This window comes from Geotrypetes seraphini, chromosome 12, assembly GCF_902459505.1.
Source record: "Geotrypetes seraphini chromosome 12, aGeoSer1.1, whole genome shotgun sequence".
NCBI classification, from domain to species: domain Eukaryota; kingdom Metazoa; phylum Chordata; class Amphibia; order Gymnophiona; family Dermophiidae; genus Geotrypetes; species Geotrypetes seraphini.
In genome coordinates, this window is record NC_047095.1 from 45,100,351 (window position 1) to 45,115,977 (window position 15,627).

At 41.6% G+C, this 15,627-nt stretch overlaps 1 protein-coding gene across 7 annotated transcripts in view; it reads right to left on the bottom strand.

The window, feature by feature from the left end:
• Positions 1–15,627, bottom strand: part of MIER1 (MIER1 transcriptional regulator) — a 133,270-nt gene that overhangs the window by 9,138 nt on the left and 108,505 nt on the right. For all 7 annotated transcript variants that reach the window (XM_033915927.1, XM_033915923.1, XM_033915921.1 and 4 more), the window contains 2 exons: positions 14,785–14,879; positions 9,875–10,002 (listed from right to left, as the gene is read on the bottom strand). In XM_033915927.1, coding sequence (XP_033771818.1) covers positions 9,875–10,002; positions 14,785–14,879 — 223 coding nt within the window. The remainder of the gene's footprint in view (positions 1–9,874; positions 10,003–14,784; positions 14,880–15,627) is intronic.

Sequence of the window (15,627 nt, forward strand, 5' to 3'; positions counted from 1 at the left end):
AATTTATAGGATTTTAAAGTTATGGGACAAATATGTCCCTTGGTCCTGAAAGGGTTAACCATGTCTTCTGTGTCTATGCTAAGCATGCTTGAATTCTATCAAGGATGTTTGCAAATACTTCCTGAAACAAGCTTCAAATTATTTCCCTAGAACTCATTCTTTCCTATTTACATTGCATGCTAATTTTTTGCTTTTTGCAATATCGCCAAATACTGTTTCAATATATTAACAGATTAATATTTAAAAAATGGTACATTTGTTTCAAATCGCTTTGCTGCCACCAAATCTACAGTGACAACAGTTGGCTGCTATCCATATATCCAAGTGGTTTAAGACAGCAATATATAGTGCCACTTAAAATTCATGGATCAGCGGCTGCTATTGAATGGATAAACCCCTTTGAAAAACCAGCCCTAAATATCTTTCTAGAATGAATGAGATGAGTAAATCTGTTAAGCAAAATTCATATTAAAAGCTTTTGAGTTCTACTAAAAATTATTTCCAGGGCAGGCAAAAATGTCATTCATCTGTACCATATACTATCAACATGTAGCTGCACAAGCTGTAACAGACTAATAGTTATATCAGAGTGGATTTCAAGAAAGCAGAGAATGACACAGGGACAAATTTTTCCCCGTCCCCGCAGGAACTAATTTTCCCATCCTGTCAAGTTCTTTTTCTGTCCCTGTCCCATTCCTGAAAGCTCTGTCCTTATCTGCACGAGCCTCAAACACTATAAAATAATAAGTGTTCGAGGCTTGTGCAGTTAAGGCAGAGTTTACAGGAATGGGACAGGAATAAAACTTGCAGGATGGGACAGGAAAATTGAGTTCCTGTGGGGATGGGGAAAAATTTGTCCCCGTGTCATGCTCTAAAAGAAAGTATTGCTTGTGATTTCTTAAATGAAGATTATTTTTTTTTAGAGTGAATATATCTGCCACATGGAAAGTAGAATAGTTTTACAATATGCTAACTTTGTACAACGATCCTTTATGGTCATGCAAATACAATTTTCTTATAGTTCAAATACAGCATTAGGTATTTTCCTTATCTTTCTTTCCACAAAGTTCTCTCTCAAATAATAAACTAATAAGTTAGTTACTTCATATTTGTTCAACTTACCCTTCAACAAATCTAAATTCACTCCCCCCTTCCCCCACATGAAGTGATTAGGTTCTTACCTTGGCAATCTTCTTTCTAGAAGACACTTTATTCCTCTCCTTCTTGCAAGAATTCTTGCAGAGAGCCTTATTAGCATTCTTTTGCACTGCCTCCCATCCCTCTGGGCTGTTCTCCAATTCCTCAGTTTGCACCAAAGCAGATGGTCAACCCTGGAGAGGAAATAGAATAGGGAGGAGTATGGGGACTCTTCCCGAGAAACATGTCTGTTTGCTCATATCGTTAACATATAACAGGTAAAACAAAACTTAACCATTTGCAGTACATAACAAGATGACAAAAAACAAATGCGAGAGGCCCTACAGAAGCCCCCTAGATTCTTCAACATAGCATCATGTCCTCTACCTGTTAAGGCTGGATAATGGAAAGAAACAAGATGTCTGGATTCCCTTGCACATTCAAGGCAGTAAGCAGGCAAATGATCGTCTGATAGGGCGGGCTTCAGGAATAAAGTGTCTACTAGAAAGAAGAAAGAAGATTACCAAGGTAAGAACCTAATCTTTCCTTCTAGTGCGACACTTTATTCCTGAACCTTTGGGATGTAACAAAGCAGTCCCCAGAGTCTAGGGCAAGGCAGATGAGCCTACTGACAATATGGATGATCCAAATGCGGAGTCCATTTTGGCTGCTACAATTACTCTGTAAAACTTCGTGAATGTATGGAGAGTGGACCATGTGACTGCTCTACAAATTTCTTAGAACATAAGAACTGCTATCTCCGGATCAGACCTTCGGTCCATCAAGTCCAGTGATCCGCACACGCGGAGGCCCAGCCAGGTGTATACCTGGTGTAATTTTAGTCACCCATATCCCTCTATGCCTCTCGTAAGGAGATGTGCATCTAGTTTGCTTTTAAATCCTAGAACGCTGGATTCCGCAATAACCTCCTCTGGGAGAGCATTACAGGTGTTCACCACTCGTTGCGTGAAGCAGAACTTCCGGATATTTGTCCTGGACTTGTCCCCCCCTTAGCTTCAGTCAATGTCCTCTTGTCCATGTCACATTGGACATTGTAAATAATTTTTTTTCCTGCTCCATTTTGTCGATTCCTTTCAGTATTTTGAAAGTCTCGATCATATCCCCTCGCAGTCTCCTTTTCTCAAGGGAGAACAATCCTAGTCTCTTAAGTCTTCCTCGTATTCCAAGTTCTCCATACCTTTTATTAGCTTCGTTGCTCGTCTCTGCACCCTCTCCAGAATTTTTATATCCTTCTTTAGGTTGGGAGACCAAAGTTGGACACAGTATTCCAAGTGTGGTCTGACCATTGCTCTATAAAGCGGCATTATAACTTTCTCCGATCTACTCGTGATTCCTTTCTTTATCATGCCTAACATTCTATTTGCTTTCTTTGCCGCTGCCGCACATTGTGCCAACGGTTTCAGGGTCCTATCTATCAGTACACCTAGGTCCTTTTCTTGTTCGCTCTTACCCAGAGTTGCACCTGACATTCTATACTCGTGTTCCTTGTTCTTTTTGCCTAAATGCATTACTTTGCACTTTTCCGCATTAAACTTCATCTGCCATTTCTCCGCCCATTTCTCTAACTGACACTAGTCATTCTGGAGTTCCTCGCTATCCTTCTGCGATCTGATTGCCCGGCATAGCTTTGTGTCGTCTGCAAACTTGATGATCTCACTGGATGTTCCTTCTTCTAGGTCATTGATAAAAATATTAAATAAGATGGGCCCAAGTACTGAGCCCTGGGGCACACCACTAGTCACTTTCTCCCAGTCTGAGAACTTCCCATTTATGCCCACTCTCTGCTTTCTGTTCTCCAGCCATTTGCCTATCCATCTTAGTATATCTCCCTCTATTCCATGGCTTTGTAGTTTCCTGAGAAGTCTTTCATGTGGAACCTTGTCAAACGCTTTCTGGAAGTCCAAGTATATTATGTCCACCGGTTCTCCACTATCAATTTATTTGTTGACAGTCTCAAAAAATTGAAGTAAATTCGTCAAACATGATTTCCCTGTCCTGAAGCCATGTTGACTGGCTCTCATCAGGTATCCAAATGCCGGACTATGCTATCTTTAATCAGTGCTTCAACCATCTTTCCAGGGACAGACGTAAGACTCACAGGGTCTGTAGTTGCCCGGTTCTCCTCTTGATCCTTTTTTTGAAAATTGGCGCGATCTTCGCTATCTTCCAATCGTCCGGTATCTGTCCAGTTCTAATTGTCAGGTTGGCAAATTTTTGCAATAGCTCTCCGATTTCAACCTTCAGTTCTTTTAAGACTCTCGGGTGAATTCCATCAGGTCAAGGGGATTTGTCGCTTTTAAGATTGTCGATCTGGTAGTATATCTGGTCCAAGTCCACTTCTACTGTGGTGAGGCTGTCCTCTATTACTCCTTTGAACGCTTTCACTGCTTCTGGTATTGTTGTGGTGTCCTCCTTCGTAAAGAAAGACACAAAGAAGGAATTTAGTCTGTCTGCAATTTGTTTGTCTTCCTTGATGTACCCTTTTCTTCCCTGGTCATCCAGCGGTCCCACCGCCTCTTTTGCAGGTTTTTTTCCTTTTACGTATCTAAAGAAGGGCTTGAAATTTTTGGCCTCTTGCGCTATTTTCTCCTCATAGTCCTTTATGGCATCCCTCACCGCCTTGTGACATTTCTTCTGATCATCTTTGTGTTTGTTTCAAACTTTGGTTGTTTTTGTGCGTTTCCATTTTTTAAAGGAGTCCTTCTTTTCTGTTATGGCTTCCTTCACCTCTCTAGTAAACCTTGCCGGTTCTCCTTTGCCTTTAGTTTTTCTTTCTTTGGAATTCCACGGAATGTAGAGATTTTGTGCTTCCGTGATAGTATTTTTCAGCAGGGACCATGCCTGATCCACTGTTTTAACTTTGTTCATCTTTTTCTTGAGCCGTTGTTTCACCATGGCTCTCATGATATCGTATCTTCCCTTTTTAAAGTTTAAAGTCGTGGTTAAGGTTTTCCCTTTCCCGATGTTTAAAGCTGATCATGTTGTGATTGCTCGTCCCCAGCGGGACCGTGACTTCTACTTCTTTTGTCGGTTCCGTAATGCCATTTAGGACCAAGTCCAAGGTGGCGTTTCCTCTCGTCGGCTCTCCCACCATTTGTTCCAGGAAGCAGACCCCTCGCGCTTCCAGAAACTTGGCCTCCTTGCCGCAGTTCGAGGTTCCCAGGTTCCAGTCTATCCCTGGGAAATTGAAGTCTCCCATGATTATTACATTACCTGTCTTACATTCTTGTTTAATTTCCTCTATCATTTCTGAGTCTGTCTCCTCCGTCTGTCCTGGGGGTCGTTAGTAAAGGCCAATTTTTGTGTCTGCACCATTGTGTCTAGGAATCTTGATCCAGAGGGACTCCAGCTTCTCTGTCCTTTCTGTCGTAGCCTCTCTAACAGTTTCTACTCCATCCTGAACATATAGGGTAATACCTCCACCTTTCTGCCCTACTCTAGCTCTTCTGTATAGTTTGTATCCCTGTAGTACTGTGTCCCATTTGTTTTCATCATTCCACCATGTTTCTGTTATGCCAATGATTTCCAGTTCATCGTGTCTTGCTATTGTCTCTAATTCTCCCATTTTGTTTCTCAGACTTCTAGCATTCGTATACATACATTTGAGTTCCCTTCTTGGACTTTCTAAGCTTAGCAGTCTCTACTGTTTCTTTCACGGTATCCTTTTCTGCTCCTGCGTTGTCTCCCTTAGATGCTTTGTGATCGTCCCCTCCCGTGTCTGAATAGTTGTCCGTAGTTCCTTCTTCGGGGCATCCTATCGCCAGGGCCATCGACTGGTTGTCGACTGTCGGCTTTCTCCTGTCCTTTAGTTTAAAACCTTCTCGATGGCCCTCTTCATGTTGCCTGCCAATACTCTTGCTCCTTCTGGGGACACTGCTGAAGATTTGGCTCATGAGAAAGCTATGCTTCTAGTGGGGTGTGCCTTAATGGATAAAGGCAGACGCTTTCCACTTCTGATACAGGCTGAAGAAATAGCCATATGGATCCATCTTGAAATGGTCAGTTTCGAGGCTGGTTGGCCTTTACAAGCAGCCCCTGCCAGTACAAGATTATCAGACAGTCTAAATTAGTTCAAAACTTCCCGATACCGCAGTAATACTCTGCACACATCCAACAATTTCAACACCTTATCACTCTTCCTCGATCCCGAGTGAGTGCAGGCAGGCAATCACACTTCTTGGTTGACATGGAAGCTGGAAACCACTTTTGGTAAGAAAGATGGAACTGTGCACAAGACCACGCCTGAGTCCAAAATCCTGAGGAAGGGATCTCTGCATGACAAAGCCTGAAGTTCCAACACTTGCCAGACTAAGGTAATTGTCACCAAAAACACTGTTTTGATTGCAAGATCCATCAGGGAACATGGCTCTAGAGGTTCATATGGTGCTCTAGCCAGTGCCCATAGGGCCAGATAAAGATTCCATGCCAGAAAAGGCTGTCGTATTGGAGGACTTAGGCGCAAAGCACCCTTCAAAAACCTGGCCACATCTGGATATGTGGCTATGGTGCTCTTATTAACCTTAGGCCCAAAATACAAGAGCTCTGCAATCTGAACTTTAAGGGAGCCAACTGCTAGGCCTTTCTCCAGTTCTTCCTGCAGGAAGGTGAGCACCATAGATATCGGTGCTGAGTTCAGATCTTCACTCATCTAAGTGCACCAAGCTTGAAAACACTTCTAGGCTTTTGTATATGTGGTTAGAGTCGCTTTCTTTCTACATCTTAGAAGGGTAGCCACTACTTCATCCAAGTAGCCTTTGGACACTAGCGCCAAGCGCTCACGGTCCATGCCATGAGACCAAATCATTCTGGATCCTGCAGGACAACTGGGCCCTACGTGAGCAGGTATTGATGACATGGAAGTCTGAGACCCTGGACCCTTTGCAGACGGACCAAATCTGCACACCAGTCGCCTCAGCCAATCTGGTGCTACTAGAATTACCAGCCCTTGATGCATCATGATCCTGCGCTGATCATGGGCCATGGAGGGAGCCATCAGTAAAGAAGGCCTGCCTTTGGTCAAGGTTGCACCAGGGCATCCAGGCCTTCACTTCCTGGCTCGCATCTTCATTTAAAGAACTGATCCACCTTCTTGTTGGCTATCATTGCCTTCAGATCCAATGTCTGGCACCTCCACTGACTTACAATGCAGGTGAAGACTTCCTGAAACAGTGACCACTCCCGGGGATATAGGGTCTTCCGGCTGAGGAAATCCACTTGCACGTTGTCTACTCCTGCTGTATACACTGCCAAGCATGCCAAGAGATGGGCCTCTGCCCATCGAAACAGCATATGAGCTTCCAAGTGTAGAGCAGCACTCTTGGTGCCCCCCAGGCAATTGACATAGGCTACAGCTGTTGTGTGTCCGAGAAAACTCATACCACTTTGCTCTGCAGCTCCTGAACACCTGAAGTGCCAGGCAGATGGCTCGAAGTTCCAAGCAGTTGATCAACCACTTCATCTGAGAAAGGGATCAGCGTCCCTGCACCAGTCGCCCTTTGCAAACAGCCGTATTTTGCTGGGATCTATAGTCAGATCACCCATGCAGAGGGGAACCCCTCTGGTTAGAGACTGAGGCTCCAACTACCAGGCTAGACTGCAAAGCTCTTCTGCCATCCAGGTCATCTGCTGCTGGAGCACATCTCTCTGCAGGCATCAGTGGGAGAGGAGCACATTATGGTGTAGATACAAGAACATCCTTGTCTAAGAGACCACACCCATGATCACAACCATAGATCCCAGCACTTTCAAATATTGCCAGGCTGTCTGAGTTTCTGATTTCAAAACTCTTGTATTTGATGCATAAGCTTCTCTCAGTAGTCTTCTTTCTGGAAGGAACACCTTGGAATCTTATCTGGATCTTTGAAAAGATCTCTGACCTGAAGGTCTTCCCGAGAACTGGCGATATTGTCTGGAGATCAGAAAATTACTGCAACCTGACCCCCTAGGGGCTAGAGGTCTGCTGTCTCGCAAAGACTGTGGTTTGCAATCCTACACACTGGCCTTAAGATCATCCAGATCCTCCCCCAAAGAGTACATGTCCTTTAAATGGTAATTTACTCGAAGTCACATTGGAGGAGGAATCCCCTGCTCTCTGATCCATAGCATCCTGTGGACGGAAATGGAATAAGCAGACATTTTGCTCACAACTCTGAAAAGGATATACTGAGCATCAGCTACATAATCTACTCCAGACATTAGAAACTGGTGATCCCTCCCGGCTATTGCCTCCAAATCATGGTGCAACTTAGAGGCAAGCCTGGGTGACAAAAGATGCAGCTGCAGCTGCTTTTAAACCTGAGTCTATGGTCTAAAGAGCTTCTTATGAACAAAATCCAGCCTATGGTCCTAGAGGAAGGAGTGTCATAGTGGTTAGAGAAACAGCCTCAGCACCCTGAGGTTGTGGGTTCAAATCCCACACTGCTCCTTATGACCCTGGGCAAGTCACTCAATCCTCCATTGCTCCAAGTACATTAGATAGATTGTGAGTCCACCGAGACAGATAGGGAAAATGCTTGAGTACCTGATTATAAACCACTTAGATAACTTTCATAGACGGAATATAAATCCCTAAAAATAAATAAATTTAATACCACAACACCTTCACTGGGAAGGGAGGTACACTTAGCAACTTGCGCCACCAGGGAATCCACGTTTGGTGGAACAAAGAGCTGATTAATTTCAGCATCCATGGGATGGAGCTTTGTCATGGCTTTAGCTACCAAAAGGGGCCCCTCTGGGACCTCCCAATGGTCCATGAACATTTTTGTAATTTCTTGATGAGAGGGAAAACATGTGGTCTTTGTTTTGTGCTGCTCATAAGTGAACACTGTATAGCAGAGGACTGCAGAGTCTCTTTATTCCTGGAGGGATTCAGTGATCACCTCCAAATGTGCTGAAGGCTTAAACAGCCTGCGCACAGTCAGGTCCTCTCTGAGATCAAGTGCCTCCACCAGATTCAGATCCCCTAGAGATGAAAACAGCCTCTCCTGCTACAGAGGAACCCGACTGGGAAAGTAAAGGCATTGAAATAGAGCCCTCTTCATCCCAGTCTTCCTCAGACTGAACCTCCCTGTCTTGTACATGGCACTGTTGCTGGGTATTTGCGCTCTTCAGGGGTGGGGAAACCCCCCCCCCATGCCATTATGGCTGCGATCCCCAAGGATTCCATGTGACCCTTATCAATTATGTAAACTTCAAACATCATATTGATAAAGTTAGGGGAAAACCCCTGACCTGGACATTCAGATGGCCATTGTGGATGCTCAGGAGCTCTTTTTGGGGGGTTTTGCGGCAGTGCATGGCTGTGCTTCGCCAGAAATGCACTTGAACTGCTCCCCTTCTGAAACTTGGGCTTTTTCCCTGGGTCTCAGAACAAGTCATAGTTTCTTATTGTATTTTTCACTACTGAAATATTGTACTGATTTTCTTTGTGCTTTGTATCATCACTAGAATGTCCAGTCCTTTTTATTCTGTCAACTGCCTAGAACTTTTTGGGTGTTGGCGGTATAGAAAAATAAAGTTATTATTATTACATCCCCTGTGGGACCATAGGAGGCTAAACCAGTGGCTTTCCCCCCCACACACCCCACATGTGGGACATGGATGATCGTCAGATGGCCATCCAGTTCAAATCTGGCATGAATCCAAGGTACCCTGACCTGAGGAGACCATCACACCTCTTTTTGATCTAAATCGAGGTGTTTTGAGGCAGATATAGGTTTTTATTTTCAAATTGGGAAATCCAAGATGGCTGCCATAGCAGCGATTTTAGCACCAAAAACAACCTGGGGGAGCTACACTAGGATCCAAAAACTAGCGATTTGGGGATTTTAGAAGTGGGGGATCCTGACTAATCCCAGAACCAAAAAAAACCCGATTTTAACACCCCCCTCCCGATTTTGTTTTTAGGGAATCAGCCTACTGCTTACTGTGCCATGCTGGGTGTTGGGAACTACAAGTGCTGCTTACAGGGAGAATTTCTGCCTCAACAAGCCTGGAATCTGGACTACTCGTCTCTTCAGACTGTCTCTTGGGCCCAAAAAAACAGCCAGAGACCTCAACCCCATCAGACTTCGCATGCATACAGGAGGTGGGGAGGAAAGCAGTCTGCCCCAATCCTGGAAAAACTGCCATGGAGCCATTCAGCCTGTGTTCAAGCCCACTGCAGACGAAACCTAAGGCGAGTATTGCTCCCAAAGGGATAGGTCCCTGAGCCCTCGAACTTTTACTGAAGGCTGTTCAAGTGGGTGCACTGCAAAGCAGTCTGCCCCTTGGAAGCAGATCCCCGACCTTAGAGTCTGCACTTTCCCGCAGCTAGAGATGCCCCAGATCGAGATCCTCTGCAGCATCGAAAGCCTCACAAACGGTAAGCAAAAACCAAATTTAATTGAAAAATAAACACAAGAAGAAAAGACAGGCTCCTATCCTGTTTGTAGAGAGACAACTGAGGAACTAGAGGACAGCCCAGAGACACGAAGGCGGAGCAAATGAATACTATTGAGGCTCTCTACATGAATTCTTGCAAAAAAGGGTTTACTACCCAAAGTTTCAGGAATAAAGTGTATGTCGCACTAGAAATTGAATTTCTTTTCTCTAAGCCTTTGACCTCCAGAGATGAGAGGTTTTGGCCTCTATCCCATTGGTAGGTATACAAACTTGCCATGACCACTACTATTATTTTCCAAAAACTAATACATGAGGAAATAGTTGATCTTACGTTACACCAGGGTGAAGGTTGTACTTCTTTTTTCCAAAGCGTGTTTGTTGAGCAAAGAAATCATAACGCTCTGATTTCTTCCACATGTAATAAAATGCCACACATTCTCCAACAGATCTTGTTCTAACCTAGAGAATGCATATCAAATATTTTATTACCTAAAGATATGATGGCAATTCAATAATTAGTTTCCCACCAATGAGTTTTTCCTGCAACTGATCCAAGCCTATTATATTATACAGAAACAATTTTCAGTCTTCCAGTGAAAGTCCTTTTATGTCATCTATGTTGTACAGTTTTAGTTTGCTACCACTTCTTCCATCCTATATCATAATATTAACACATCTTGCATAAATGTATAACAATCAAACCATACATGAGAAACAATAAAGTTGTTTCTTATTTTGCTGGGCCTAATCCATAAAGGATGCTCAAACAGAATGGAGATGAAAAATCTTCAGTGTCTAGTGCAGATATGTTCAATTTCAGATTCTGTCATGCTTTAGTACCATTCAAATAACGGGATGAGGTATCTAGTTTAGAGACTATTGCTAATCTAACAGCTAACTTTTCTTGTTGAATATCATTCTTGGGGCTAGTATTACAGCCAACTGCACAATCCATTAGAACCCTGAATCCTGTTTTACTATGATTTTTATCATTTCCATATGTTTAAAGGATTCCTTAAAGTATGCTGCCTCTCTAACAACTGCTGTCTAGTGTTTCAGTATGTACATTAATTAAGAAAGCTAGAATCAAATATGACTAGTACCAATTTTATATTGCATATTTACCGGTAAATGTATTATTCATAAAGGTATTTTGGTATGTTCTGTTGTGAATCAGAAATTGAAATTGTATGCCTGCTACTTTTATTAAAGAATACACACTATGCCAACAGATACCATTATGTCTATATAGTCTGCCCATCCTCACCTCCTGCTCAGCATTACAATTCCTTCCCCTCCCTCAGAGAGCTTTTGTGCTTGTTCCATGCTCCATTCTTGTCTCTACCACTTCTATTGGGATGCCATACCATGATTCCACCAATCTTTTCAAGAAATAATTTCTTAGATGAATCCTGAGCCTTCCATCTTTCACTCTTATCCTATACCACCTTATTTCAAAGTTTAAGCCCTTCTTTCTACTGAAAGCAGCTCATCTCCTGCACATTCAATTCTTCAGAAGTATTTCAACATTTCTATCTTAGCTATCCCCTTCCAGGAAGGTAATTTGGGTGGTTTTTTTTAACTGCAAAAGAAAGTTGTAAAATAATGCTGCTGTCTCTGTTAAAATATTAGCTCTAGCTCATTAACTGGTATGAGAAAATCAACTTTATTGAATTGAAGGAAATGTGCTCTCTCAAACTTATTACTAACCCCTCCTTTTACAAAACCATAGCACAGTTTTTAGCACCGCCATGGCCAACACTAAAAACCACGCTATGGTTTTGTAAAAAAGGAGGGAGAGTTAGAGTTTCTTGTGGAATGAATTCATTTAAAACTTATTTACCACTTTGTTTCCACAAGAAAAACCCCTTCACCAAAATCAAGCACTTTAATCCAGCAGTTACATTTTTCAGGTTTTTTCATTCCAGGTTCAAACTAAATTACTAGAAATAAGAGCCTTACTCTAAATGAGAGGGGTCAAAATGACTTGCTTGAAACTACAAAAACCAGACCAGCTCTCTATTCTCCAGACACCTGAAGGGTTTCGGGCTAACTGAACCCCTTATGCCAAGTGTTTGTTTGGATGTTACAAACAGAGTGTTACATCAGTAAGTGGGAACTCGTGTGAAAGATTTTGTCTGAGTTCACCAGGGTTCAACACTGCCAAATGCACAAACGTGCTTGGCAGACATTACCCACTCACATCATTTTAAAACACTCTGTGTGCAGATAAGTTCCTGTTTTTCAGCCATTTTATTAAGGGTTTAAAATTCACCAGGCTTTATACTTCTCAGGAGCTTTTCACCAATGTCATTTAAAAGCGTTGTTGAATTGTTGATTTATTTATTTGAATCCTATTTAAATTCAATTCTCCACACTATGTAGACACCAGGGTTTTGGGCGATTGATAACAATTCTTGCATTAATTTATAGCTTAAAGAGAAAAAGTAAAAATGCAGTTTAAAAAAAATTTTTGCACTATAGCCCAGAGTGTTATAAAATGATGTGAATGGTAATGTCTGCCAAGCACGTTTGTGCATTTGGCGGTGTTGAACCCTTGTGAACTCGGACAAAATCTTTCACACGAGTTCCCACTTACTGATGTAACACTCTGTTTGTAACATCCAAACAAACACTTGGCATAAGGGGTTCAGTTAGCCCGAAACCCTTCAGGTGTCTGAAGAATAGAGAGCTGGTCTGGTTTTTGTAGTTTCAAACTGAATTACAACATATAGGAAACATGGAGAAACATATGTGAAGTCTAAATTATGCTGTAACATTTCCCCCATGCTGGACTTAGAAAGTAAAGAGTGCATCCAATTCTTAATATTGTTTTGTGGGCAAAAATGGCAACTCCAAATCATTTGGCACCACAGAAGGTTTTCAACATCCATCCCATATTGTTGTATAATAGGCAAAGCATTTGACCTCTTTGCTAAATCTTTAAATATACATATTTAGCCAAGAAACCTTACACTAGGCTCTGGAAAATGTTAATGAGTCTGAATGGTGCTCTCAATACATTCCATTCCATATGCAGAAGGATATAATTATGTTATTATATGAGGAAAGACTAAAAAGGTTAGGGCTCTTCAGCAAGAAAAAGAGATGGCTGAGAGGAGATATGATTGAAGTCTACAAAATTCTGAGTGGTGTAGAATGGGTACAAGTGGATTGATTTTTCACTCCATTAAAAATTACAAAGACTTGGGGACACTCAATGAAGTTACAGGGAAATACTTTTCAAACCAATAGGAGGAAATATTTTTTCACTCCGAGAATAGTTGGGCACTGGAATGTATTACCAGAAGTTGTGGTAAGAGCGGATAGCATAGCTGGTTTTAAGAAAGGTTTGAACAATTTCCTGGAGGAAAAGTCCATAGTCTGTTATCGAAACAGACATGGGGGAAGCCACTGCTTGTCCTGGATCGGTAGCATGGAATGTTGCTACTTTTTGGGGTTTTGCCAGGTACTGGTGACCTGGATTGGCTACCGTGAGGATAGGTTACTGGGCTAGATGTACCATTGGCTGACCCAGTAAGGCTATTCTTATGTTCTTAATTATTGCAAATAAACCATTCTGGAATTGTAGAGGACAGCATTGACCAATGAAAATTACCCAGAGGTAATGAGGGAGGTGATTGGATGGATGTCAAAACATGGTTTAAAACTGAATGTTAATAAGACCAAATTAATAATGGTGGGGGAATATGCTGAGGCTAACATGGTTAAATGTATGTTGTACTGGGGACAAAGATTGAGATGAAAAAGGAGATGACCATCTTGGGTATCTGTTTAGATTCAGCTTTGACTATGGGAAAACAGATCATGAATGTCATTCAGAAGGGTTATACACAACTATGTACACTATATAGGCTAAAACCACTATTGACACCATATGATTTCAGAACAGTAGTTCAATGCTTGATTTTATCTAGGTTGGATTATTGTAATTCTTTATTTTGGAGATAACTAAAACAAAGTTGAAAGCCCTACAAGTTCTAATGAACTTGGCAGCTAGATTGATTAGTGGCGTTACTAGGACAGAACACATTACTCCTACTTTGAAACGACTTCACTGGCTACGTATTGAACAATGGGTTCACTACAAAGTGCTATCTTTGGTATGTCAAATTTTATATCAATGAGCCCCTTACTGGTTTCAGTTTCTGTGGGAGGTCTATAGACCAAATAGAGCTTGGGATCAGAAGGTGGCATGAGATTATTAGCAAAAAGAGAAGGTGTGAGATACGTGGCTATAAAATCAAAAATGTTCTCAATTGCTTGAGTGTCTCTCTGGAATAAGTTGTTGGGTCATCTAAAATTATGTACTGACCACTTCAGTTTTAAGAAACTGTTAAAAACTAAGCTGTTTGTGGATGCTTATTTGTAGAGCCATTCCAGCTTATGGTTCAGTTTATTCCTTACGGAATAAGTAGTTTCTGTATAGTTTCAGTCTTTGAAGTCCATATTAGAGAATCTAATCTAATCCAATCCTTAAACTTATATACCGGATCATTCCCCTAAGGGACTCAATCCAGTTAACAAAAATATTAAGGATGAACAATAGTACAGGAAGGATCAATAGAAACAGAATGACATGGGATCAAATTTTTCCATGTCCCTGTGGGAACTCATTTCCCCTTCCGTCCTGGGGAGTTCTTTTCCAGTCCCTGCCCCATTCCTACAAGCTCTAATCTCATCTGCACAAGCATCAAACACTTTAAAATCAGAAGTGTTCAAGGCTTATGCGGTTAAGGCACAGCTTACAGGAATGAGGACGGGACAGGGTAAGTTCCTGCGGGGATGGGGAAAAATCTGTCCATGTCATTCTTTAGTCCACATGCAGACTGTTTCTAATCATCTACATTATAGACTGTAGGATTTTTTAGGCTGTGAATTGGTTGTTTGCCGAGAGTGAGTAAAGTTTGTAATTTTAGACAGGAGTGAACGTTAATTTTAAGTTTTGTGTTTATAGTTATGTATGTTCATTTTATGGAAACCGCTTAGATCATAGGCAGTATATAAATTTTTTAAATAAATAAATATTCATTTGCCATTATTGTGCATTTTCCTTAGAACCTCCACAATGCTCCCTGCTACAGCCATCTCAAGGAACATAGCAGCACATAAAAAGTGCTCTTCCTAAGTTGTCATGCAGTCTCTAATAAAATTCTTGCATTCATGATGGCTAATCACCCTGTTGGTTCTCTCTTCAACTATATGCAATTTTAATCTTACCTTGTTAGCCTGAATCAAATGAAAATCCTTCCCATAAGCCTTGAGTCCTTGTTCAAAGTTCCTACATTCTTCCTCTGTCCAGACAGACAACTCCTCTAAAATAAAAATACACAAGCCAAACCTTGAAACAGCACCACAATGTATTTTCAGAAACACAGATCAAGATCCAGAAACTAATCCAGAAAAACTACAACTGCTATTAATTACTGAAAACACAACAGCCCAGAACATATTACTTCAGAACACTGTTTTTCTAAAGCAGTTGTTCTTAAACCTGTCCTGAGGGATCCCCAGCCAGTCAGGTTTTCAAGATATCCCTAATGAATATGCATGAGGAATATTTGCATATAACAGAGGTGACAGGCATGCAAATCTGCCTCCTGCATTTTCATATATAACAGGTGACAGGCATGCAAATCTGCCTCATGCATATTCATTAGGGATATCTTAAAATCCCGACTGGCTGGAGGTCCCCAGGACAGGATGGAAAGCCAATGCTAAAGAAAGGTTTTAGCAACACATTTCCTATTTAGGTCTCCCATAAAGCATGAGAAACCAAACTGAACTTAAGATACTTACATAGTTAGACCATATATTGGCTTTATGTAACATATTTGTCATTTAAAATCAGTTTTACTTTAATACATATTTGCTTCTGAACTTTATAACTTTCTGAGCTCAAGGGGGGAAACAGGATAGAAAACAAAATAAATAAATATAAAGCAAATGCATGCAAATGTAATCTATAGTGCTGGTTGGCAACAAAGGTAGATGCCCAACACTTGCAGCATATATGAATGCAAACCACAATGAGTAATGAAGAATTTAAACAAATCTGAACTC